The sequence below is a fragment of the Colletotrichum tamarilloi genome (genome assembly GCF_030869305.1).
Source record: "Colletotrichum tamarilloi strain Tom-12 chromosome Unknown Scaffold_16.1, whole genome shotgun sequence".
NCBI lineage: Eukaryota > Fungi > Ascomycota > Sordariomycetes > Glomerellales > Glomerellaceae > Colletotrichum > Colletotrichum tamarilloi.
The window spans coordinates 324,545-350,212 of NW_026849399.1; the positions used below are offsets into that span (position 1 = coordinate 324,545).

Below are 25,668 nucleotides of genomic sequence, written 5' to 3' on the forward strand. Positions count from 1 at the left end.
ACTGTTCGCAGGCGCCCAAACCCCACGGCTTAGTCCCCCCTCTCATACCTAGGCCAAGAGCATCATCATCAACCATGCCTGCCATTCCCATCTTCAAGGACACTCCGATCAACGCCTCCAAGGCATCGGGAGCCACTCCGCAAACCGAGGAACCACAAGCCAAGGACCATTCCAATAACGTCGCCGAATTATCGCAAAGTCAAGTCGGCGCACCCGCACCATCATCCACCGGCCAGCAGCCATACCCGCCGGCACAGCCTGGTGCCGCCCCGTCTCTCCCTGTCCAGACAGCTTCCGCACAAGCATATCCTGCTCCGCGCCCAACTCCCACTCAGAAGACGAATGATGTCAGTCCTCCGCCGCCCCAACCAGGTGCTGCCCCCGTGCCGGTAGCGGGTACGTCGACTCTGCCTCCTCCGCCGAAGGCAGGCCAGACCTACCAGCCTCCAGCCCCAACACCCGCCACTACGGCCACCGTTTCTTACCCTCCACAAATGGGTATCCCTCCTCCAACCATGTCACACGCGGCGTTGCGAGGATCTTCCACGTCTACTACTAATGGACCTCAGATGACTGGGCCGCGACCTGTCCCACTGGGAGGCGATCCTCCACTCAGCCTCGAACACCCTCCAGGATATCAGCAAGACGTTAGTGCGTCTGAATTCAGTAGCCATCAAAGAGCTGCTCACCAAGCTGCGGTAGCATCATCGGCAGAGAAAGGCTATCAAAGTCAGCCGGAAGAAGGAGTATGGGACACTGCGAAGAAATGGGCACAAGCTGCTGGTGGCAGTTTGGCTGCGGCCGAGCAAGAAGTCTGGCGAAGAATCAACAAAGACTAGCACAGTCAGTCATGAGTTTTCCGTGTCACCGTATCAATCAACTTCACACTATCAAATACCAAGCCCATCACTTTGAGCTCTAGCTTTGAATAGACACCTTTGTGAATATAATGAGGATCGATTCGAAGCTTTGCCATCGGCGTTCTGCGCCATCTTGGCCGGGTAAAGCTGGCGATATGTTGTCAGTCTCCAACCGTAGGCATCAGGCGTCTAGCTCTTTAGGCCCCTCACCCTTACTCGCCTATTTCCCAGGTTGATCCATCCTGACACCTCGCACCAGTCGACTAACTAGCGCAGGGTTTTTTCGGCTTCGCGATTCCATCATTGTCTCCCTGATCACTTCTCGCGGTCTTGCCATAGTTGCAATCACTTTCTTTTTTGGAGTAATCGAGACTTGCCCGGGTCACAATGTGGCAGCAGCGCGCCCAAGACCGAAGGCCAACACGGTCTATGTCACTTCCAACCTTCTATTTCCGTCGTTGCCATTGTTGGTGCTAAACTTACACTAACGTTAGCCGGAACTCCTACCTTGTCCAGCCCGTCATTTCCTAGCCGTCCCGTCAGAGAGCTGGAATCATTCTGGCTATGGTAAACATCAAACACATCGATAAGACTGATAAAACGCCGACTAACATAGCGTACTGGAAAGAGTTCATCGCTACCCTGTTCGCCGCCCCTTTTCCCCTTGCGGCTGCAGATGTGATCTTGTCAGCCTCCCCCAATGATCCGCCTGATGTCTGGTACCCAGTATCGAGTCCAGTCGACAAGCAACCGATGGCGGGGTAAAGTCGCGTCATCATTGGTCTATGATCTCCATAAGAGCCGAGCTATAGACAGCGGCCACGGCTGGAGAGTTGGCGTAATTTCCCAAAACGTCCGAGGTTGTTATGCAAGCAAGACAGCCACTCCTTGTCGGCGGCCAGCCCGGAGGATCCACAGAACAACTCATCGAAGGCTCGGTAGAAGCTGACGGCGGATACTGGGGGCTCTTGGAGGCCACCGGCGCGAGACGTTGCATCTTCGCACAGACAAAATTATCAAAGACGGCCTCGTATGTGGTTGCTCTCAGATTCGCACGTCTGATCTAACGGGAGCGTCGTTTGTCTAGATGCTGCTCTACGGCGTAAGACGGTCGAGATGGATACCCGCGACCGTTGCCCGACTGAGGAAGACAACGCTAAGTTTCACTAACGCTGTACAACACACAGAGCCTTACGACAGAGTTTTTGGCGGACAAGCGATGTGCGTCGTTAGCGCCACGTCAATATTTACGGCGGGCAGACTGTCGCCAACGGATTCGCTCAACAAGCTTTAACAGCACACGGCCTTCTTCCTAGCGACGAATGATGGATGGCGGGTGCCACTTTACGCGTGTACAAGCTGTGCCGGATGGCGGTCCCCGGGCGTCAAGTCGCGCCCGCAATCTGGATAGCGATGGCGGGAGCTGGCGACCGTCTTAGGCGAGGGTATTATGGGTTCTATCAAGGACATCCATGGTTTAAGGAGCTATAGCGGGTGACCATTATATGGATGAACGGCTCTCCACCAACAACACGAATAGAGCAGCAAAGGCCAGAGGCATTAACGTGACGCGTGTTATTGCCGCCAAGTCGCCGTAAGTTGCTGAATGATTGGTCTTTTCTTCACTGATTCTTGGTCACAGGAGCAAGAAGTTCCTTTTCCCGTTTACACTGGTTCTCAGCCGGCTTTCAGCCTGACCCATGGCTGTCAAACCTGAGTCTTTTTTGGCCATGATCCACATCAGCTCATCGTGGTAGTATAGGTGCTTAGAGGGGCAACTTTGTGCGCACACTAGAGCAGACGATGGAGCGAATCACAGGCTGCGGGCGGCGAGGTGGGCGCGGCTCGCAAACAGGCGCGTCAATGAATGACAACTCGGGTTGAATGTGAAGGGAAAGAGGAGGAACAACCAGTCCCTTAGTCAGACGTGTTGGATCGCCAGCCCCGGTGAACCCTCTTGGCGCAACAGCCAAACCAAGGATGTCTCTACGGAATACAACAGGCAAACACGTCAAAGGGGAAGACCAGATTTAGGTTGCGACACCCAGAAGGATTGGTTGAGTAAGCGGACAAGTCACGACAGACAGAACAGAAAGTCACGTCGAAGCAAGTCGACTAGAGCCGAGCTCACACTGGGTTTCGTCCTGAAATGACCAGTTCTGGACAAGTCTCACGTCTCATACAAGAGCCCAAACGCCATCATCTGTGCGGCGTATTTGAATTCGAGGCCATCTTGATTTGATTTCCGTCAAAGCCAAAGTATTGGCAGAGTCTCAAAGAAGACAGTTTTCAAGAAACAACAGTAGATGGGGATGAACCTCACGGACAGCGCCGCACATGTCTGATTTGGGACCAAGCAGGGCTTGTCACAGCTGGTTGACGGCCTTCGCAAATGAAGTATAGGTGCAAACGAAAGCGAACGGGGTTAGAATGAAGCCGGAGAGCAGCTGACAGTTGCTGCTGCTGTAGGCGTGGCGTGGCAGACGCAGTGCCAGCTGGCCATGTATGGAAGCAAATGGGACGAGGCGGGCATCCAGATGCTAGGCAGATCGATCTTAGACGGGGTGACAGGCGACGGATCACTAAAGTTAAGGCACTACGGATCCATGTGGGAGGAACAGTTATCTGGTGATGCGGAAGATATGCTGCACGAAGATGCATAGCATCATTCTCGAGCACCTCCAAACTGGCATCCCTCTCATCAGGACACTGCACGGGACGAGACGGCATATCGTCGTTTGTTTGTGTTCCTCACGGCAACACGATCGACTGCCTTTGGCAGCTGGCAAGATTGTCGAGAGAAGGCCTGGCAGGCCATCGACATACGAAAGGCGCGGAGAAAGCAAAGGATGCGAGAGGCAGGCCGTTCCGGCGGGGATGAGGGCAACAGTGACAGACTCGGAAAGAGAGGGACTGCGGTCAACGGTCAACCCAGTCGAGGGGCTGAAGCGAGACAAGGGTGTGTCGTTCTGCGACAGATCTGAGACAGCTTCTGCCCCTGCTCAACCCCTGGCACAGCCCCCGCGTCCCCGGTGGACTTGCAGTAGCCTGGACCCAATCCAGCGAGTCACGACCACGAGTCAGCGGCGATGGGTGGGATTCCGACACGCTGTACAAGATAGTAGTGTTCCACTATCAGAAGCCGAACAACTTTTCCGTATGGCGTACCGTGGTTCTCTTTCTACTGCGATGTGTCACTGTCAACGCCTGGACATGGCCAATGATCCGCGGAATGGAGAGGACGGTACGCTACGGTACGCTATAGGATGAGAACGAGGCGAGAGTCGGACGAGATCAAAGACACGGCAACAACTGGCCAAAAGTCTGAAGATGAAAAAGCGGCCTAGAAGGCCCAGTGGGAGCATATCGGAGGACAAGACGGGATCGAGACCGGAGAACGTTGAGAGTGTTCGGCACCGAATAGGACGCAAAGTTTGGCCCGTCGATTTCAGAGATGGATCGCATGAGAGAATGATGAACTTCCATCATGATAATCCGCATCATCCATCCGTTCGTAACTTTCAGACTCAAGAAAGTATGGATGGTTGGAGCAATAGGCACGTATGAGCTATGGACGAACAACTTCAGTACGGGCAGAATACCTCACGGATATTCGCAGGTAAACGTGCCAACACTGCAGTCTGCAAGGCACGCCGCACCGTACGCTACAGCACAACACCACACACACACAATCATCCACACACTGGTGCATCCATCATCGAGTCTGACGAGGCACGAGGCACGCGGCACGACGCACAAGAAGCAGAGAGGCAGAGAGAGGGGACGAGCCCAATGGGTACGTACTGTCGTCAGGAACGGAACAACGGGACAGGAAGAAACCAAGGCCAAGACCAACCAACCCACACACCCGCAGGCTGCAGCAGTGCAGCACCCCTCCTACACCCCCCCTCGACCGCCCCCTGCAGATGCTTACCTCAGCGACAAATCATATTGCGCCGCCGGGCAGCTCAAAGTCAACTTCAAACGTGCTTGCTCCGTGCCACCACCAGCAACGGCAGCAACAGCACCACCACCCTCGCCCTCACCATCATTACCACCACCCTCACCATCACCACCACGATGTCTGCCGACCAACAATGTCAACGATGTTGACGACGTCCCAGCTCCATCATGGCGCACTCATATACCCTCCTTAATTGTTGATTACGGGCACGCCTACCTATGATCTCGTTCCCCCCTTTTCAAAATGCGTCTTTGGTCTGGTAATATCCGCGTGGTCTGGTCTCTCTCTCTCTCTCTCTGTCTCTTATGAATCCTAGGCACAAGAAGGTTTCTGTGCGGCAACGTGTCGTCCTTTTCGGAGACGCGATGCCTGTCGCGTGGACACACTCTCTGTTCGGCTCGTGCTCACAGTCACTGCTGCTGCTCAGCAACTGCGGTTGACTCCTCTCACTCAACCATGTCCAAAACATTTGAACCCACTCGCTATCCTAGGCAGACAGCCAAAAGATTCCATTTCTTCGATGGACCGCCTCAGGACACCAACAAATGGACTGGCCTGGAAACTGCAACTGGAACTGGAACTGGAGCTGCGACTGGAACTTCTTCGTCTGACCCCCTCATCCACATGGTCCCGAGGCTCCCTCCTCTCGGCAACCCTCCGCTCCTGAATCCCCTGCAGCCCTTCCGGAACGCAGCCAGACAGATATCTGGATAGACAGACAGACGAAATATGGAGAGACGAACAAACCGTCATCCACTCGCCGCAACCTTTCGCGCATTTTCTCCGATCTCCAGCCGTGTGTGCTCTGCATGCTGCAGCTAGTCAAGCTAGCTTAGCTCAAGCTCAGCTAGCTAAATCAAGCTGCGACTGAAGGCAATCTCTCCTTCTCCGCAGCCGCCGCTGCCTCCGTCGCCGAGCCATCAGCCTATCTGTAAACTGACATTTTCCTATGTACGCATCGACCCAGGAGCACATACCTGCATCTGTGCTGCTTTATGCCTGCCGCTCCTGTTCTCGCCATTGGCACAACGGCCGAACAAGAAAAATGAAGCCCGAGAGCGGATCTGCTGGAAAGGATAGGATGCCAGGTTCATCATGTGGGGAACCAGGGATTTGACAAAACAGGAACAGGTGTCATCCCTGTACCGCACTCGCTGCCAAAACAAGAGCCCGACGTCAGGATTCTCTTGCTTCTCCTGCCAAACACTCTCGTTCATGATCTTCATACCCGAGCTTGATTGGCCCCAGGTACTCATGGGTAAAATCTCAGGTTTCCACACCAGTCACTCTGCAGTCTCTGCCCGAGGCCCCTCCCCATGGCCCCCATGCCCCATTGGCCTGGGACGGGATGAGGGACTGGGCCTTGTACCGCGGCGGATTTACCTTGCAGACGTGCCGTACTCGGCCTACTGACACTCCAGACCAAGTCGTATCGTATCATTCCGATACTGGACTGAGGTTCGTCCGTGAACCCTGCCTTTTCCTTGGTTTCCGCTGCGAAAGGTTGGAACGCAACGCAAAACTCGTCCGCTAAAAGAGACGAGAGAAGAAGGGTAGAGTTACGGACAGGGGGTGGACAAGAGAGTACCTTACTGTCCAGTGTCACCTGTGGTCACTGGAAACTCCCAAGGAGGGAAACCAACAACGATGACTGAGGTGAGGTGAGGCCCGCTCCAGATCAGGCCCAGTCCAGGTGGTTTCGGCTCCGCTCCCACTTCTCAGTAATCATACATTCAGCAAGTTCAACGTACCGGCCGCCGGCTGCAAGCCACTAGCAGTAGCTGTGATCCATTCCGCTGCCTCACTTTCTTCCTCCCCGATGCTCCCCTTCTAGGCTCTGCCCTCTGCCCCTCGGCCCCTGGGGCCATGTCGCCACATGTGGGTGTATGGGATGAGACAAGCCACCTCCTCGGGAACTATTTCCTTCGGATCGCTAGGGTCCTCGCCAATTCTCAGCCCTGAATAACTGACGGCCCTAGTCGGAGACCACCGAAAGTGCCCTTCTAGCTCATACGTCAAGTGCGGTTATCGTCGATACAGGGCGATCTAGTGGATGGCCTTTGGTCCAAGTTTGGTCCTGTATTTCGTCACGACGAATTTCTCTGCTACAAATCCACAGCTGCACCGCCGCCGTGGGCTGCACAATATGGCGAGGGGACGGGGAGGTGAGGGGGGGCTAAAAGGTCTAGAAGGGGGAGGGGGTCTTGACAAGGTCTTGCAGGTGTATCCGTATGGAAGTGAATGGGTGGATGGGTGGATGGAGAACCAGGCCAGACTCGAGAGTAAGTGAGAAAGGAAGTATCCCATGGCCCATGGTTTGGTGCAAGTGAACCTCCTCCATACGTTATGGCAATTGTCTTTCCTACCGTCTACCCTCTTCCTTTCCGTCCCATCACTACTTTCTTCCTGACTGGCTAGTCTTGCCATGTTCATGGGCTATTCCTTACACTTTTTACTCCCACTCTCCATATCTCTCTTTTTCTCTCTCTGTCTGGGTTTCTCTCGGCCTTTCTGTCCGTCCTTTTTTTTTTTTTTTTTTTGTCCTCCACCCCCCTCCGACTCTCAGTCCCTCGGACTCTCCACACCACCATCAGCCCTCCTCCCCTCTGCTTCCTTCATCATACTCTCTATCCGGACCTCTCTCTGCCTCTTCCTCAACTATATTTCCCATCACGCTCTCATCGCGGACCCGAGTTCGTGCCATATACATAGTTTATGAGCATACATCCATCATCTGGGTACAGCCCTGTCGGCGTGTTTGATCCTTGTCCCCGTCTTCCAAAAGCAGTCGGGAGTAGGCCGCTCCCTGGTTCATCGGCATCTTACTCCCACACATCCACATCGACGAACAGATGTTACCTTGTCCACCACCATAAGAACCCCCCTGCAACTCTTGCCCTCTCGCTGAGCCAGGCCAAGCAGATTCTCGCACACCTGCCTCTGGCCCCAAGTTCACAGACAGGAAGAGGTTTGTATCAGGGAAATCCGGCTTAGCTCCAACCGACGTTCCGAACCTGACCGTGCTGACTTATTGGTCCGTTCATGGATGATGCTTCTTTTTCTACACTACTTCTTTTATACCTCCAGGATCCGTCTGCACCGCCCCTCGACCTGTCTTCTTTTTTGCTCTCCTTTCGCGTCCCACTTACCAAGGCCTCACTGCCCTTGATTCTCTGCTAGTCACTCCTTTTTTCAAGCCTTGTAACCTATAATACTTTTTTTCCTTTTTCGAGGGGGCTGCCTCTTCGCATCTATAATACCTACTCTCCGGGAGCTGGCTCTCTTCATCCCGCCAGGAACCAGGACGGCCAGCTGCGCGCTCCAACACTCACACACACACACACACCTTCAGCCATCAAAGCACCAAACGAGGTTGCCGATTATTGCAAACTCATCACGCTCCTTTACTGCCTTTGAGGATCGTACGCATACATACATACAATATAAATACAGAGTACCCAACACAAAGACTCTTATTACAAAAGATCCTCAACCGCGCTGTCTAGCTGAGGACGGGAACCCCTACCGCCTCCATCTATACACCACCCACTAGCCTCATCGCGAGGAACCGCTGTCCTTAACGCTCATCATCGTTCTCCCATCCCCGAGGGAAAGAGACCGGAAAGGGACCAAGAGAAAGCAGAAAGAGAAAGGAGCCAAGAAGGGAAAGGAAAAATCTACGCGTCCCCTGGCCCCAGCAAACATAACCACTCACGTCGCCGTCCATTACTCGTCCAGTCCGGAGATTATTTGTCTCTCTCCGCTCAGGTTGGCCACTGCGCCAGATTCTTCCAAGTAAGTTCCTGGAAGCCCTTCTCTGTCGGCCTGCCGGATCGCGCTCGTCGATACGTGGGCAGTGTGGATCCCCCTCACCCCCCGACTGCCGTCAGATACAACTGCCACCCTTGATGTCCCTCGTCCGAGGATCAATGCTAACAACCCACCGTCCCCGTTCAGCATCAACCCGATAATTGATTAACCGCACGCTCCCTTGTTCCTGTCTAAGCACCATGGACTCTGGTCAGGCACAGCTGTAGGCCCCATCCCGTCCCTGCAGCTTCCGGCATACATGACTTACAAGTACATTTTAGTCGGCAACAAATACACACATCTTCCTTCACCTTCAACCCTAACAACAAGTTCAGAAGAGACGTCCCGCATCGTACATCGACCATCATCAACATGAACGGTAATGATATGCCCATCAAACAAGAGGGCGTGGGAGCACCCGCCGGTGTATGGACAACCCCAACGTCTCAAGGCATGAGGCCCAGACCTGCGACCATTCACGAAGGCTTCTCTTACAGCATGGGCGATGACTACGGCGCCCTCCCATCGTGGGATTCTTCGCCACTGCCGATGCAGCAGACTCCGAGCGATGCCATGTCCCGCCCGGTATCAGTCCATCAACAAGACTTCTATCCCGTCACCACCATGGAGAACAGTGAGTCAACCTCATCCGAGGTTAACCCTTTTGCTAATCATTTCCATCAGACTGGCAACAAAAGCCATGCGAAGACACTTTTGAGTTCCATGGATTGGACACGGAGATGATTGGCCAGGCATACACCACCGATGAAGCCATTCCTGTGCTTGATCTGAGGTACCAGCAACAGGATAACGAACCGTTCAACTTTGACTGCGGCCCCAACCCGCGACGCATGTCTGGCTCATCTTTCACCATGTCCACGTCCGGTGCCCTTTCAGACATGCCTTCGTACGAAGACTTCTCAGCTGCACTGTCAGAGGCGCCATCATTCAGTTCAGACTACCCACCGCCGTCTAACCGCAATTCATTGATGTCGTCGACTCAATTGTCGCCGGTTGCGTCTCCTCGGATGACTCCCCAGAGCCGATCTGAACTTGTCAGGACTCAAAGCCGCGGTCGTGCCTCCCCTTCGCCTCGCCCAGGCATGCGATCTGCTCCCTACAGCGTTGAGCGTGGAACGACAAAGAGGTGGTCGACGGGATCGTACGGAACTCAGCAGAACAGACGTCAGACACCGTTCGTGTTTCATCAGGGGCACGATGCATTTGGTGCCCACCAGCGCATGTCTTCGAGACACTCATCGCCGACGATCCAGCACCAGCAGGTCCCATTGAACTTCACCAATCTTCAAGCCGCCCAGCAGCATCCCTTCATGATGGCCGCCCCGCCGCAGTACCAGAGAAACAGCATGAACAGTATGCTCTTGCCGTCGCAATTGCCCTCCAATGGCTTCCACCCCGACGCTCACCACTTCGAGGCCCCGCCGCCGCTTCTGTCTCATGGCCTCTTCCGCATGCTCCAGAGCAACGCCGATCCTCACTCGCTTCACAGCCACTACACGGATCTGTCCGACCCGCCCGACTTGTACGCTTCACTTCACGAGGAGCAGATCCCACCGCCTCCCGAGGACATGAACCCGTCTGACCCCGATCTTGTCCCTCACGAGCAAGAGTTGCGGTTCGAGGGTGACCTTTACACACCCAGATGGGTGAGAGGTCACGGTAACAAGCGTGAAGGATGGTGTGGAATCTGCAAGCCGGGTCGCTGGCTTGTACTGAAGAACTCGGCCTTCTGGTACGACAAGTCGTTCACCCACGGTATCAGCGCCGCCACGGGCAACCCATTCCAAGAGCCTCAAGAAACGCGACGAATGGACGGGAACCCGGATGTGTGGGAAGGTTTGTGCGGCAGCTGCAACGATTGGATTGCGCTTGTCAGCAGCAAGAAGAAGGGTACCACATGGTTCAGGCATGCGTACAAGGTATGTGGCACGGCATCGATCGTGAAGGGTCTTTTATCGTTGCACAGCAGGCTAACATTCATGTAGTGTCACACCCACCCCAAGATCAAGGATGCGCCAAAGCGTCGACGTGAGAGCAATCACAACCGCAACCTTGCAGCATCTCAGATGGCCAAGCCAAAGGTTGAGCCTCAACAGCCACAGCAAGCACCTCCGATGCCGCAGCAGACTCCAATCACGCCTCAAACTTCGTCGGCATCCGTCACAAGCACGCCTACGCCAGCGCAGATGCAACAGCAGCACCAGCACCAGCATCAGGTTCAACAACACCAACACCTTCAACAGGTGCCGCCGCCCATGCCTCAAATGAACCAAGGGCAGATGATGGGTCAGAACCAAGTCCAGCAGAGGAATGTCATCAATCCTATGGAAGGCATGCCTGGCATGATTTGATGCGGTTCCTTGATCTTGATATGGCAGAGAAATAACACAAACACGACTGATACCACTTTTTTTCTTCCTGTTTTCTCTTTTCCTTTGTCACGCAGACTTACCCCCGCCGCAGCGCGTGCCTGTGGTACACTACCGAAACGTCGTCACGAAAAACAACGAACCTTTTCCTGACCTACCTTTTTATAGACTTGGGCATCACGGGATACCTTTGGAGGATGGGACAAAAATTTTGGGGATGGTACTAAAGGGTGTTGGAATCTTTTTGGACGAGTCAAGAAAAAAACAAAAGAAAAACTCCGAAACTACTTCCCCCGGATGACAGAGAGAGAAAAGGGACAATGTGTCATGACGATTTTCCAAAACAATCTTACTACCTTTTACCTCAGCACCACCACAATATCCATCACTACAACCATCCACGATTTGATCTTTTTCATCTCCTTTTCCTTTCCTTATCTCGAGTTCCGCTTCCTGACCGACGTTTCTGAATTCATTTGAGCACGACCACCCCATGTTTTATGCCCCGAAAGAGGAGGATACCAACTGTTTGGTTTCGCACGTTGGCCTTTCCAGCCTCGTGCAAAACACGACACCAGAGTGCAGGATTTTCTTAATGGCCCAGCTTCATCACTCCATCAACAACCAACGGAAGAGACATTGGAGGGGAAATTTGGAGGGGCAAGTTTTGTTCTGTTCAGTTCGTTCGCTTCTTCTTTTCGATTCTCTGATTCTTGTTCAGTCCTTTCTGTTTTTTTGGTTCTTTTTTTTTCTCTTTAGTTTTTCTGTACCGCCCCACCATTCCCTTTCCCTTTTTTACACGCTCTTCCACACCAACTTAATCGTAGATAGCTAAATAGTGAGACCCCCAACGACTGGATCTGCAGTCGTAGTTTTGAATTTTTGAGGAGGACATACCAATGATATCAAGGGGAGGAAAAGGTGGAATAGGGAATAGGAAAAACTATGACTTGGACTAGGGCGAAAAAGGCCGGGACCGGAAGGAAGTGGAGGACAATTTTGTGGCAACGGTCTCGAAGGACTGTTCTTGAGGAAGGGGGATGGGGGCCAAAAATGGGACAAAATTCGTTTGTTATCGTTGGGAAACAAAACCTCGAGGGGGCAAAGCCAGTACTAGTTAGATTTTTTCGTTTAACCTGCGCACAATGAGGAATACACGGTCATTTCAGAATGAGGTCTTTGACTATTAGTGAACTTGGTGATACAGCATCTCACAAATATCTTCAGACTGCGTATCACGGATCTTGAGTAAGAGTGACATGGTTGTGCGATTTCCGGGCTCTACTGCATCTCCCGAGAGGAACGGGGAAAACTACAGACGAGATGGACGGCCGGTCTCACGGTCTTTCGCCGGCAGTTGGAGGGGACAGAGGAGGAAGGGGTTCCTGATCTGTTCCGTCAAAAGACTCGGGAGTCACGTAGGACCCGAGCATCTCTGTCTCTCGTGTCGAACTGCCATGCCATGACTCCTCGACCCCCGCTTCCTCGTGCCTTGCGCCGCCCCCTCTTAGTCAAGAACTCAACGCCCACTAGCACCAACCGCTATCAAAGCCATATCCCGACCGTTGGAATCGCGATGGTGGATGGACGGGGCTCGTGGGAAGACCGAGAAAGATGTGCCGCAGAAACACATGGAAGACAAGATAGGGGACATGGGGAGTCAGTCAGGGGAGTGGAAAACGGCGCGCGGGATGGGTTCAGGGGGTTTTCTTGGGCATGCGTAGTATAGACTTGTAGACTTGTCGAGCTGGGATGGAGGGGGACTTGAGGACGTGGCATTGCCCAAAGGGGGAAGGACGATGAGCAGCAGACGAGGGAAAGGAGGAGAAGGCCGGCGGGAGGTGATTCGACTTTGACGCTGCGCGGGATCCGGGGACAAGGCAGGGGTGAGTGTAAGTCGTGAGGGACCCCCCCGGCCCCCCGACCCCCGATGCCGATGGGTCGAAGATCGGTGGAGTCCTAAGAGGGGCAGGTCGTTTATTCACACATAGCCGGACAGTTGGCACTTTGCAGAAGATGGGCCTGGGCCAGAGCCAAGGATGGGTGAATGTGCTGCGGTCTTGGGGTTGGGCAAGGCGTGGGCAGTTGGTGCCGCGTTTTGTGAGTGTGTGCTTCCGTGTGGATATCTGTACATACTGCGCATGCTTCCCGTACCTACATATCCCGTACCCTGCGTGCGTCTTCTCCTCCAGTGCCTGGTCCAGGAACGCGGTCAACTGCCGATCGAGACTGGTGTGGTGGGGGAGAGACGGACGATGGGTGGTATTCCGTAGGACGACGACGTTTTCTTGGCTCTTTGTTGGGTTCTGCACTACTTGATCTCCCTTTCCCTTCACTGTCTGGATTCTGGAGTGAGGAGTCATAGCCTTCTGGGGGCTTGGGAGAACCGCGAGAAGAAGCCTCAATGCTCGTGGGTTTACCGGGGTGGTGGTGGTGGTGGTATTGCAGGGGAGTTTGGGTACGTGGTCAAAGAAAGCGGGTATGTGTAGGCTACGGATACCACACACACACACATTTACTCGCCCACGCACTTATTATGTACATGGGCAGATACGGCAAGTGCTTGTCATCGTCGAGGGACCATGCTACAGTGGACGAAAGATGCCAGGGGTTTCCGGGTTGGGGGCAGGGGGGAGGAAGAAGATCAGACCAGGAACCGGAACCAGACTATACTACGATGTGGTGTTAGGCGCAAAGCTGAACTACAAGGGGAGCCTCCCAAACGGAAACCCGGCGTGTCCGGTGGAGGTGGATGTGGATGATGCTCTTCCCTCCGGAGGGGGAAGCCGGGAGGGGCACTTCGCTTCGATTACCTGTCCGCCATGGAAGGGGGCCAGAGGGCATGAAGTATGACTGCGGGTGGATGCTTTGGACCTTCCTTTTTGCTATGGGCTTGGGACTTTGGAAGGTGGTTCAGCTGGCAGGGGGATAGACACCAGCAGAGCGAGCAACCTATGGATGTTTTGGGCTTGTGGTACGGGTGTTTGTGTGATGGCCATGGGGAAGAGATATGTTCTGTTATGCCCGTTACAGTGCTGGAAGGGAAACAGAAACGACGTTTCGTCTCTTACACAAACGCTCTGGCACCGCACTTGAGGTGACGGCGGCTACTGTGACAGAACATTGCATAGTTTGGACGGAAAACCCGCGCGGAGATGTGATAGACACACGACTCGACGTATGTTGAATGGATGGGCGCCGTGAATCATGGCTGGCCGATTCGACGGACAACCGGGGGCCACTGATCTTTGGTCTTCGGATATCGGAGAACGGCCGCTCCAGCTTTTCCTTTACCTTTGCAACCTCTGCCTGCCTTCTTCTCCTACTCTGTCGCCCGGAGAGACCCCGGGTTTGACAGTCCGTGTTCTCAGGGATCTTCCAGGAACCTCGGTCTCTAGCAAGAACTTCCTTCTTTTCTTCTGCGGCTAGTGTGATCTCTCCCCCGGGTCCCTGACATGTCTTCGGGTTCTCACTCGTTCTATGGACCATTTGCGGTTGTTTCGGTTCGGCGGAGCATCCCAGAGAAAGAGTCTTTACATCCCGGAAGAAGATCCATTTAGGCAAAGGGCAGAAGATCAACCAAGGAATTCTGTTGGTTCGTGACGAGTGCGATGGGAAAAGGAGCAGAAAAAAAAACCCAAGAACCACCTTCACTGGACCCCCTCCCGAAAAAAGGAGGAATAGGAACCAGAGAACGCAAAGAAGTGTTCCTGAGAGGGCTGCATGCGTATGTGCGTAATCTCCCGGAATTCATGCATCTCGACCGGGAGACCCCGCCATTGTTTATATATCCTGTGGGCTGTACCAGGGGGGAGGACTCTGAGGAGGGGCAGCGCGCGCCGCGCACAGGCTTTTCCCATCTATTTTCCGGGCGCTGGCGGGGGTGAGTGATTGGCGGGCGATCGTGCTTATTCTTTTCTTGCCCTACGAGAGTATCCATATTTACCATATGGGACACACGGCAAAAGCTGCAGAAAGGGGAAAAAGTGACGCAGAGTACTGGGGGGTTTAAGGAAGAAGTGGAGAGAGTTGTATCCGTACGTTCAACCGTTGGCCGCCGTCGGCCGGACGAGGTTCCAAGTTTGTGGTAAAGTCCCGGGCCCGGTGAGGGTAGGCAGGTAACTACCGTAGTCCGAGGTCGTATCCGGATTCTCTTTTCTGCACGCAGTGTCGGCTGCGGGAGGGGAAGGGAGAGGAACGGTGGGATGTTGCCGGGAAGAAGGGCAAAAAGGGGGACAAGCTACATGCTGGGGTCATTGACGATTCACGAGGCGGTTTTGGCCTTGACGTCGATGTCGTGCTTCCTGCATCCATTCCCTCCCCTGCTTCCTAGGTAGACCCAGTGAAGCTTCTCCAGCTACCAGCTTGCGAGGTCTCTAGCGACGCTGCAACTCTCGCATCGCACGATGGCCGAGGATTCAAGCAGGGGGAGACTACCTCGGAGCTAGTGATGGGCTCTGGGAGTTGTAATGTGAACATAGACGTTCGGCGTTGGCTCGAAAGAAGCCAGACCCAACCAATTACGTTCAACTGCAAGCACTTAAAACCCCTTGCAGCTTGCAGAGACCACGAGCCAATCGTCTATCAGCACGACACCCTTCTCAACCAACTCAGTCCCCAGCCACTTCCTTCTCCGTAGCATCCAGGAACACGGTCACAATTGCTGCCGGGAAGTCATCTCATCCAATCGTTTGCTTACGAATATTTCCTCATGTCACGGTCTAAGCTGGTCCTCCCCTGAACTCTGATATAACCTTGATTTGCGATTTGAGTTCATCGCTAGGGAGGCTGTTTGAACTCTGCTGAGAAGATGCCGCGCTTTTCTTACGTTTTTGTTTATTCTCTTGATTACTCTCCTTCGCGTTGTCGATGAAGCCCCAATATCGCATACATGCCTTGTTGCGCTGAGGCTCTACTTTTTGCTCAAACGTTTTGCCAGTGTTTGACTCACTTTAGATTCCTATCATGAGTTTCTACGATGTCGTGATGCCCCAACATCCGATCATGATCTCGATGCAGTCGGTCATTCTGAGCGTCTCAAGACTGATTGTTAGTAGGATTCAAGAGATTGATCACGCATTGAGTGCACAGTTCGTGATTTATGCAAGACCCCTCACGTTCACAGAAGATGAATGATCGCTGACAATGCAGGCCTGTTTAACCTCAACTCTGCGTCCTGACGCTCGTGTCGGCTAAGATACGCTTCCGTCGCGATAGTATGGCCGATGAGAAGGTCTACTTGTTATTGAAACTCCTGGCTGGGCCGAGTTGACGTGGGCCATCAGACCGAATCTATTCAGCGCGGAGTGGTCCAAAATGCAAGATCCTTTCGACTGTGTCGAGGACATGCATCTCTCCGACGCTTACACTGTCATGCTCGGTGATAATGTATCGCCGTATCGCGAGGACGACAAGGCCGCGAAGAGGTCCCACATCGCGCTGTTGGGATGGCCGCAAAGGTCGATTGTCAGACCGAATCTATTCAGCGCGGAATAGTGTCGAGTCTGGCCATGAGGACGCCGCGCAACGCCGAGCCCAGGAGGACGAACTTGTAGATATCCCAAGATGCAGATGACAGCTGTTCTGACTTCCGCGAAGGGCCCAGAAAGCACAACAGCTGGCCACGACCCAGGCAAAGCTTTCGCTCGACCAGACATTGGCAACTTCGGCCACGTTCGAGCCTTGCATCAACAAAAAAATAATGAACTCTGTTGCCATGGCGCAGTGGGAGGCAAGACCACGGCAATATCGCTCGGAAGTTTGTCCCTCAGCTCAAGAGGAGAGGCATCTTCGTGACGGCCTTGGGCAACCAGAGACAGGAACGATTTTCGAGGAAAAAGAAGCACAATACGTTATTACCAATTCAGCCCTTGCCGCTCGTACAAAAACCAGCATTGGCTTGGGTTAGACGAGGCGAGTTTTGCTTGCGAAGTCGCATTCAATTGTGAGGAGCTTCATTTTGCCGCACCGGATCATTGCTAGGCCGTATCTGCGTCTACCCCTCCATCGATGAGCCTTTTGGGGGAGAGGGTACGAGGCAAGACTGCGCGCTTGCGTGGAACGATTTGCCGACCGAGGCGAAACTAGGTGAGAAACGTGTAGCAGGATTCCTCAACGTGATCTTGGCAACAGCAACCCTGAGACGCTGCAGTTCTGCAGCCGCGACCGTTACGATTGTGAAGCAAGCAATCTCGTGTAAATTCTACGTCGTGCTTTCTCAAACACGTTGACACATTTCTAGGTCAACTGAATATGGACCGCCGGGCTGCGTGTCTGGAAGTTGGCATCTGGGAGAGGGCGGCCGAAACAGAGTGGACAAGAGAGGTCACCGACTTCAAGCGTCGGGTGTGTGATGTTTGTTGCGGATTGCCATCCAGTTAGGGTACTCTTAAGGGGCTAAAATGTAGCCGCCCAGTAGCACATACTTGTTCCGCGATGGCGGCGGTTGTCTTTGGTCATCTACTGAGTTGGCAGAAGAGCCATCAACTCATCATAGAAAGGACCCAAACGTAAGAGAGTTCAGCTACCGAACAGATAGTTCGGAGTTGAGATGGAGACGAGATCGCTACTGGATGTCGATGATTGAGCCACCAAAAAGAAAGTGTCTCAACCCGTCTATCCTCTTGACCCGGGTCCGTTCGGCAGATGCGCACTACATCTTGCAAGTTCCAAACCGTCTGAAACTCTGGACGACGGACGAGGGGAAGCAGGAGCGGGAACGTCTAAAAGAGGCTCGTAGGTCCGAAGCTCAATCGCTCCATCGGATATCGGACGGAAAGCTGCCCGGTTTTGCTCGCGTTGTCTATCCAACCGATCGATCTGGGGAGTTTGAAAGATGAGAAAGATTTGAGGTTTGCCCAGCGAGGTTTCAGGCGTGCAAAGAGAACCAAAAACCTCCCTGCCCCGCCCCTGGCGAGGCGTAACTGAAGCGAGCTGAGGTCCGGCCCCGAAACAGTGGGGCTCTAACCGGAGCGCGGAGGGAACGGCGCAGGTCGGGGAATAGTGTGGGCATCATCATCGTGACGGTTCACGGCTCGCCAAAGTTTCGTAGGTGAGACGATGGGCGGATAATTGGTGATACGGCAACGTGATCGAGTTCCAGAGGAGCACCTTTTTCTCGTTCAGCGCACAGATGACATCCTGTAGTCTGGTGCTGATGCAGGCTTGCAGGAGGATATACGAGTACTAGTTTTCAGTAGCGCAGCGCCGCGTTGACTCACCAGTCTTGCCGCTTACATGCCGGGGCCCCAGGAGTTTCTGATGACCTGCCAAACACAAGTTCCGAGACTTCGACCAGTGCTGGTTGCTAGGTTATCTCTGGGGGGATGTATCCGTGGAAATGGTTTGGTGGTAGACTGACGTGATGTGCATAACATTGTAAGAAAGATTGGCTCGGTGAGAGAGAGAAGGAGGGGAAAATTGTCTTGCTCACAAGGCTGCAGAGACTTTCTGCATTCGAAATTATTTCGTCATGACTGCATCGAGCAACAAGGTTCAGACTCGCCGCTGTGTGGATGGGCATTATTGAATGGTATTTGGCAGCTGTCATATCGGTTTCTACTGCAGTTTGCAGACTTGTTGGCTCGTTTTTTGACAGATGTCGCTCATCCTATCATCGCCTGCCCGCCATACACCTGCAGTAAGACTACAGCGAGACTACAGCCCAGATCGGCATGGCGCTCTGCAAGCTGTGCCTGCTTCCCTGTCCACAGGAGCGAACGGGAGAGGACTGTTCTGGAGATTCCCTCCTCTCCTTCTCCCTCGCTGGCTAGCCAAGGTTTGTACCTGGCCGTGTAGCCCCCCCGCCTTACGGTGCAGTCGCGAAAGATATGGCTGGCTTTGGTCAAGTACCTTGCATGGGCTCTCTGCAGACGATCCTTCCTCGCATCGCATTCTACATTTCGCTTCGATGGACAGCCGAGCCCCGTTGCAACCAGCAACCGGCTAACTTGTCTCGGCAACCGCATCAGCAACTGCCATCAGCAACTCTTGGAACAGAGCAGCAAGAATGCGGAAGCAACTTTAATAAGCTATCCTTACAGATAGCTGAGACGTAGGTGGTGACTGTCACCATTCTCAAGGAATGTATGAATCGAGGTTCGGAGACCGAGCGAGTGAGAGACGGGAAAGACCAGGGAGTATAGCTTACAGGGCTCAGATCGGGGGGGCAAGTCAGGCCAAGATCAGGCCAGGGCAATTCCCATGTGGTTAGACGGATGCTGATTTGCATGCCTTTGCTCCCATTTCCCTCCTCCCCATCCCCGAGACATGCCCATTTTCAGCAGGAACATCCTTGAACCGGCCCCTTCTTCAGCCTCCCTACTCACACAGAGGACCTGGAGGGGGGTTCATCGCATATCTCTTGTCGGCAAAAGTGCACAGAGAGGTACACCGTACGGAGTACATGAGCTGCTCTCCCATCGCCGAAGCAACACAGCAGTGAACGATAGCCACTAACAGTAGTACATTAGCTGTGTTAGCCGCCGCCCGGATCAAACATGAACCCCAGCAGACCACTACACCACCCACCACTGTGCCCGTGCCTGGCAAGCCCGTTCATGCCATCTGATTGCGCCATTCCCTTTAGACGGGGCCTCGAAGGTCGTTGGTTCGCTGTATTCTCTGGCTTGGCTCCCCAGGACGACGACGCCGGTCGAAGCTTGTGTGCCGCCCTCATCCCGTGTTTGCCCACGTTGAAACCCTAGATAGGCGCTGGCGTCTGTCCAAGGAGAAGAGGATCTCGACAACGACACATCTGGTCACCAAGGAAAACAGAGACTGCAGGCAGGGTAAAGAGCCCCCTTTGCAGTTGGTACCGTGGGCTGTTTCAGTTGGCACAAGTTGCGCTCTGGCTCGGCGACCAGAGCCTACAGAGTATCTTAGTCACAACCTCTGCTATCTGTACTTGCCCATCACCAAACGCTACAGCTGTCAGCACAGGTGCCCAAGGACACCCTTCCGGCCTCCTTGTTAAGCCACGTTGGCCTATCTTTTCCTCCATGGCGTTGGCCGAGTTTCCCCTCATCGGTCAGCTTCTAGCCTGGAAGCCAACGCCGTTAGGGGGCGTCGTGGCGATCTGGTCAGACTGGACTCAACACATGTGGCTTTCCCTTTGGTCTTTGTCTTCTGTGGAAGAGAAGCCAGAGAGAAAGAAACAGAATATCTAGGGTTAGGCACGTGTAGTCAGAGATTGTTTCGTTTGTCTAATTGGCCCTATAATCTAATTACGAAATAGCAGAGCACTTAGCAGTCTATCCACCGGGAAGCTCCCAGCAACATGGGCAGTCAGTCGGACGAAGCGCCTGTAACTTTCGCATCTGAGTTTTAATGGTAAATTGTAGGCGAGCAGCGAAGTCTCACTAAGTGCGCTGTGCTCTCCTGGACAGTGCTCCCATCCCGCTATCTTGTCAAGCCTCGCCCAATGAGATATGCTTACTGCTAGGGATACGTACCGTCCCACGACCTTAACTCGAGGTACTTCCTTGCATTTCCACCCCAGGTTGTTCCTCTCTGTGTATTTCTGCATCCCTACGGAGATGAATTAAGGAATAAAAAATAGCCAACTCCAACGAGAAAGAGAGAGAGAGAGAGAGAGAGAGAGAGAGAGAACAGGCCATCTCTACCTGCCTTGAGGTACCTTGGCTTGCGGCTTGCCATCTGCCATCTGCCAACTGCCAATATCTACGTACCTAGTACCTAGCATTGAGGCACAATTGTGCGCCGTCCTGAGGTTACCTTTCCTCACCTGGTTATGCAGTACCTTGCCATTAATTACTGCATCGGCTGCGGCTGCTGCTGCTCTTAGGTACCTTACCTGACCATTTCGTTTCCCAGGTGTTGGTCTTTTGCACACTCTACCTATCCTCTCCCTCCCACAAAGTGAACGATTGGTTCCTGGACGCTCCTTAGCACTTCTTCACCATCTCTCTTCTTCCCCCTTCTTGTGCTGCCTCTTCTGGATTCTGCCTTCTGCTTGAACCAGGAAGCGCCCTTCGCTGCAGACCAGTCTTCGCATCTGCCGTGTTACGATTCTGACGACTAGATATTTCATCTGCTTCTGTAATCACGCTCCCACCGCTCTGCTCTACAGAGAGTCCCGATACGCTTTCCGCGCCGCACCTCACGGACCTCCCTTTTCACAAACTTCCCCTCGACTCCCAACCTCCCCCAGGCTCGAGTTCCTCCGACACCTTACGCATACAATCCTCTTGCTCACGCCAGCTCTTCGCCATCCGGTGTAATCAGTTTTCTCCCCATGAAATTGCCGTCTTGGACCTTCTGTAATGATCAATGATATACGCATCTGACGTCGCCCCCGCCTGATATCTACCTACCTACCTACCTCACATTCACCAACCGACCAATCGACAGCACTCATTCTTCGCTTCCCCCGACCCCCAAGCCGCCGATTGTACCCCTGGTCTTCCTTTGGCTGTCCTCTGAACTCCTCGATATCTTCAGACTTGCACAATTCCGTTTGTTAGGGTGGTTCATGTCATGCTCAAGTTAGGGTTGTGTGAACTACAGTAGAATTGCTATGAGTGGGGATCAGCTGGCGTCCAGGCAAGAATTCTACCAAACCCGCCCCGTTCACGTTCGTCTTTCTGTTTCTGCCTCTCGACCAGGTCGCAAAGATTGGCAGGCCGGACAATCTATCAAAACGCCATTTTGCTAACCAGAAACTCTGACAACAGCTTTGGAAACCCAAACGCTCAGCCGCCCACCCCCAAACAGACTCCCACCTCCGCCGTTTTCCCGAGCCCCGTTTTCGAAACTCCCAAGCAGTCCCAGGGTCACTTTGACGACGCTGGCGGTTGGACGCCTCGCTTTGCAGAGGAATACTCCGTCTTCAACACAACTCCAGGTAACCTTCGAGGCTCTCCGGGGTCCTTTCCCGACTTTGCCACAGGTGCTACTACCTTCCCTGCTTCGGCAAGCCTCAAGAGGCCTCTGTCCGCCGAGAGCCTCGCTGCTCAGATAGCAACACATGCCAACCACTTCTCTCCCAACACGAACCTACCTCTACCCCCGGTCACCGCAGCTCGACGACTGCCCTCTTCTCCCAGGCCCCCGATCGAGCAAGCAGACTTTTCCAGCCAGGAAGGCGGTTCGGCCAGCCCAGAGCAGGCGTCACAAGACAACATCGTAAAAAGTTCACAAGGCAGGGAGAGCGTGGCGGATCTGAACGGGCAAACGGCAACCCCTCCCCCATCTTCCCACAAGGGTGGCCGGAAGCTTGCTCCTAAGCTACAGGACGACAACATGCAGAATGACCATGGCTACGGCCAGCCTGACTTTTCTGGAAACCCACAACATCCCAACATGGCGGCCTTTGTGACTGCTACCGATATGTTCGGATATCCCATGTCGGCTCCGGCCAACGCTTCTGCAAGCTTCTGGGATCCGAGTGCCGATATGTCGGGCATGGAAATCGACTTCTCCTTTGGTCCTAATGTCTTTCAAACTTCGGGACATCGCCATATGCCTTCCTTTGATGCCTCGCAAATGTTTCAAGAGCCTGCTACCCTGCCGCCGTCAGGTAGCCAAGAGACTGCCCAACCCATCAAACGGACACGGCCCCTGGCTCCCAAACCTGTCATGAACAATGTCCAGTCCAGCTCGGCAGACATCTCCATGGTTACAAACTCGTTCTCAACCTCCATGGAGGACCCCTTCGGTATTATGAGTCCCGGCGGAGTCGATCCTGGTGTCCTATTCGGTCGACCGCTATCTGCAAACATGGGTGCAAACATCCCCGTCACACAAGGATCGGCACAGTTTGCCCTTGCAGCGGCTGCAGAATCACAATCGAGAGCGCCTATGCACGGCGATATTCGCCGCTCCCTCAGTACCAAGGAGCTGGGTCAAGGAAGGCCATCCGGTCATGCTTCTATCAATTCCCCGGTCAAAATGAATGGGCGGCTCAATGGACTGCAACGAAGTGCCAGTGAAAATCGTGGAAGACGCGGACTCGCAAAGCCGTCACTGCCTAAGCTCGCTCCAGCCATACAGCCGAGGCCTCAGGTGGCTAATGGTCCCGTAGCTGGCCCAAGTAGGCCACCGAGCCGCCCGTCTGGCAGGATATCGCCCCTGAAACAGCAGCACTCTCGCCTCTCGAGCTTGACTTCGATACCCGAGTCGGCTCCTCCGAGACCTCGCACAGCTGTGAAGTTCACGATTGACTCAAGAGGCAGGGCGCGGGCCGAGACCACCATGGTGATGAATGAGCCGCGACTTGAGGAGGTACGAAGACTACCGGTGACACGGGAAATGCCGCGCAGGGAGAAGAGCTGGGAATCCGAGGATGACGACTCTTCGACAGACGACGAACCAATCATCATTCCCAGCCGAAATACTTCGTTCGCATTACCAGATCCCCGTCGACCGTCGTCGGCTTCCATGTTCCATTCGTCTCGAAGGAGCGTTAGTGAACATAGCTCGAGCAGCTTGGGGGCGTCGGTTTCGCAGCACGAGGCTGAGAGCGAGGCGGAGACCGTGATGAACGAGGCACAGGGAAAGGGGGGGGACGCAGCAAGCGAGCTACGGAAGCTCGTTGAGAGCCGCCAAAAGCGTGGCCATCAGGCACCTGGCAGTCAACGATCACAGCGATTTGCGTCGGGCAGTTTTCAAGATCACCTCGGGGGTATGATGTCACCGACGGGTTTCACGGAGGCCAGCCTACCCTCGCCGACGAAAGCGACGTACAACGTTCGATGCGTCTGCAGGAACAGCACGAATAGACAGGGAGAGTACATGGTCCAATGGTATGATGCCGTCCCCAGCCTGCCTCGTAAAGATGGCCGACTATCACCTATGATGATTCAGCAATGCTAACATTCCACAAGTGAGTCCTGCGAAATGTGGCTCCATGGGTCGTGTATCAACATATCCAAGCGGACACTTCCATCTGTGTACATATGTGCCTTCTGTTCAAACACACCCAACATGCGAGGCGGTCGACTCCGGGGTAATGGCCCGACGCTGGGACCGCCCGGGGCGAGCCCGCTAGCCCGCAAATCATTCAGGTAATACGTGAGTGCATTTTGGAGCACAACGATAATGACCGGCCCCGAAAAGTCGATGACGGCACGTGAGGAAAAGAAAAGGTTTAGAAAGAGAAACGGGGCAATCCGTCATCAGGTCATCTTGGATTATTGATGAGTATATATAATTTCCGAGTACATACCTTGCGGCTTAATTATGAATAACAAACGAGAGGATGCTAAGAAAAGAGAGTGCTGAAGATATCGTGAGATGACTGGAATTATGCAGAGTGACCAAGGAAGCGAGCTGAAGGCGGGTGTACTGATCTTCGGAGTTCTCAGCAAAGGTCTAGCTGGACCTCGCCGGTAGCTCTGACACCAAGGAGACTGGCGATGCTATCGTTGCTGAGCTGACCAAAGTTCTCAAGGCACCAGTGAGAGCGTGAGTAACTCGTATTATGGTTGGTTTACAGTTTCCACAGCACGATCTGAGAGGACCTTTCAACACGCTAATGCAATCTTCCCTGTTGAATTGCGACAGCTTTAAACAATCTGCATTGGAAAGAAGAGTGCTATGCCGACGTGACTTCTGCCGTGCCGCGACTTTCCTACCTTTTTAAGCTTGCAAGTGCTTAACCTTAACTTCCTCGAAGAGACCCTCAACAGAAGGAAGTATTGATGTGCGTGTATCCGTAAGCCTGGAGCACAAGTTCAGCCGGCCATCCCGTTAGGGTCCAAACATTTGGAGGTTCATCTCACCTTTTTCCATCCAGGAATTGTGAGGTAGGCTGTACCATTTCAAAAGTCAGCGCGCTCATACACCTTTACACGTCCTTGCAAGATTTTCTACATCAAAGACTGGGAGGGGGGGGGGGGGGTAAATATAAAGAAGAAGAGGAAGAAACTCACCACACTCCATATACCCATCCCCATTCCTGCCCCCGCAAGCCCTGGCAGCCCACTCGACGGCATCAACCCACTCCTGCACAACACACGGGTTCCCGCCGTCCCTCCCGTTGCCCACGTCCCCGCTTCCGGCATACGAACACATGTACGCCACCGCATCGCCCCAGTGACTATAGATTTTCTCGCGGTAGCCGAGGCGTTTGCCGTTGAGGGCGGCGCACTGCGCTGCAAAGGCGTTGCGGGCGCCGTTGGGGTTGGAGTTGAAGGCGGCGGTGGTGATCCAGGGGCTATCGGAGCAGAGGGGTTTCGTGTCGGAGGGCCAGGATGTTGCGTCGCGGCGGGTGAGGTGTGGTGTAAGTGGTGGTGTGGCTTGGGAGAATGGGGAGAGTTTATCTTCTACGGCGTGGATGTCGGGGATACCGGAGACTCGGGTGTGGAGTTCTTCGCCTTCTGGGGTGAGGGTTACGATGTAGGTTCCTTGTTGGGAGCCTGGGGGCACGAGGGTTGACAGGACTGGCCCGGCTGATGCTATGAGGATGGTTAGGTGGTGGAAGGGCCTGGAAATCATATTTGCTTGCTATTCGTGTCAAGGTCGGGATCAAGAAGCACGTGGTTGCAAGTACATGATGATGTGAGGGGTCATGGGAACGCTTGGAGGGAGGCTTTACTTATACTTCATGTGTCAGAGGTCCGTTATCGAGTTTTGGTGTTTCGTCACATCCGTTCCGTATCTGGCAGTCGCCAGTTCCAAGATC

At 53.9% G+C, this 25,668-nt stretch overlaps 10 protein-coding genes across 10 annotated transcripts; 8 read left to right on the plus strand and 2 right to left on the minus strand.

Moving 5' to 3' along the window:
• Positions 1-74: 74 nt before the first annotated feature.
• On the plus strand, positions 75-839 carry CTAM01_06034 (uncharacterized protein; the record flags this gene model as incomplete). The annotated part of the gene is made up of 1 exon (XM_060522064.1): positions 75-839. One exon carries the CDS (start codon positions 75-77, stop codon positions 837-839), a length of 765 nt encoding a protein of 254 aa, XP_060383254.1.
• A 2,652-nt stretch (positions 840-3,491) lies between these two features.
• On the plus strand, positions 3,492-4,130 carry CTAM01_06035 (uncharacterized protein; the record flags this gene model as incomplete). Its single annotated transcript, XM_060522065.1, has 1 exon — positions 3,492-4,130. One exon carries the CDS (start codon positions 3,492-3,494, stop codon positions 4,128-4,130), a length of 639 nt encoding a protein of 212 aa, XP_060383255.1.
• Positions 4,131-4,190: 60 nt separating this feature from the next.
• Positions 4,191-5,046, plus strand: CTAM01_06036 (uncharacterized protein; the record flags this gene model as incomplete). Its single annotated transcript, XM_060522066.1, has 2 exons — positions 4,191-4,421; positions 4,480-5,046. The coding sequence occupies 2 exons, from the start codon at positions 4,191-4,193 to the stop codon at positions 5,044-5,046; spliced, it is 798 nt and encodes a 265-aa protein (XP_060383256.1).
• Positions 5,047-7,359: 2,313 nt separating this feature from the next.
• Positions 7,360-7,536, plus strand: CTAM01_06037 (uncharacterized protein; the record flags this gene model as incomplete). The annotated part of the gene is made up of 1 exon (XM_060522067.1): positions 7,360-7,536. A coding segment is annotated over one exon (177 nt), but the record flags the coding sequence as incomplete, so codon positions are not given.
• Positions 7,537-8,834: 1,298 nt separating this feature from the next.
• CTAM01_06038 (uncharacterized protein) lies at positions 8,835-11,006 on the plus strand (the record flags this gene model as incomplete). The annotated part of the gene is made up of 4 exons (XM_060522068.1): positions 8,835-8,857; positions 8,916-9,268; positions 9,319-10,574; positions 10,641-11,006. The coding sequence occupies 4 exons, from the start codon at positions 8,835-8,837 to the stop codon at positions 11,004-11,006; spliced, it is 1,998 nt and encodes a 665-aa protein (XP_060383258.1).
• Positions 11,007-16,340: 5,334 nt separating this feature from the next.
• Positions 16,341-18,027, plus strand: CTAM01_06039 (uncharacterized protein; the record flags this gene model as incomplete). Its single annotated transcript, XM_060522069.1, has 5 exons — positions 16,341-16,450; positions 16,623-16,903; positions 17,007-17,111; positions 17,266-17,369; positions 17,980-18,027. 5 exons carry the CDS (start codon positions 16,341-16,343, stop codon positions 18,025-18,027), a joined length of 648 nt encoding a protein of 215 aa, XP_060383259.1.
• A 1,596-nt stretch (positions 18,028-19,623) lies between these two features.
• On the plus strand, positions 19,624-19,998 carry CTAM01_06040 (uncharacterized protein; the record flags this gene model as incomplete). The annotated part of the gene is made up of 1 exon (XM_060522070.1): positions 19,624-19,998. A coding segment is annotated over one exon (375 nt), but the record flags the coding sequence as incomplete, so codon positions are not given.
• A 246-nt stretch (positions 19,999-20,244) lies between these two features.
• Positions 20,245-20,550, minus strand: CTAM01_06041 (uncharacterized protein; the record flags this gene model as incomplete). The annotated part of the gene is made up of 1 exon (XM_060522071.1): positions 20,245-20,550. The coding sequence occupies one exon, from the start codon at positions 20,548-20,550 to the stop codon at positions 20,245-20,247; it is 306 nt and encodes a 101-aa protein (XP_060383261.1).
• A 971-nt stretch (positions 20,551-21,521) lies between these two features.
• On the plus strand, positions 21,522-23,858 carry CTAM01_06042 (PHD-finger domain-containing protein; the record flags this gene model as incomplete). Its single annotated transcript, XM_060522072.1, has 2 exons — positions 21,522-21,529; positions 21,719-23,858. 2 exons carry the CDS (start codon positions 21,522-21,524, stop codon positions 23,856-23,858), a joined length of 2,148 nt encoding a protein of 715 aa, XP_060383262.1.
• An 808-nt stretch (positions 23,859-24,666) lies between these two features.
• On the minus strand, positions 24,667-25,481 carry CTAM01_06043 (uncharacterized protein; the record flags this gene model as incomplete). The annotated part of the gene is made up of 3 exons (XM_060522073.1): positions 24,667-24,705; positions 24,767-24,795; positions 24,917-25,481. The coding sequence occupies 3 exons, from the start codon at positions 25,479-25,481 to the stop codon at positions 24,667-24,669; spliced, it is 633 nt and encodes a 210-aa protein (XP_060383263.1).
• Between the last annotated feature and the right edge of the window lie 187 nt (positions 25,482-25,668).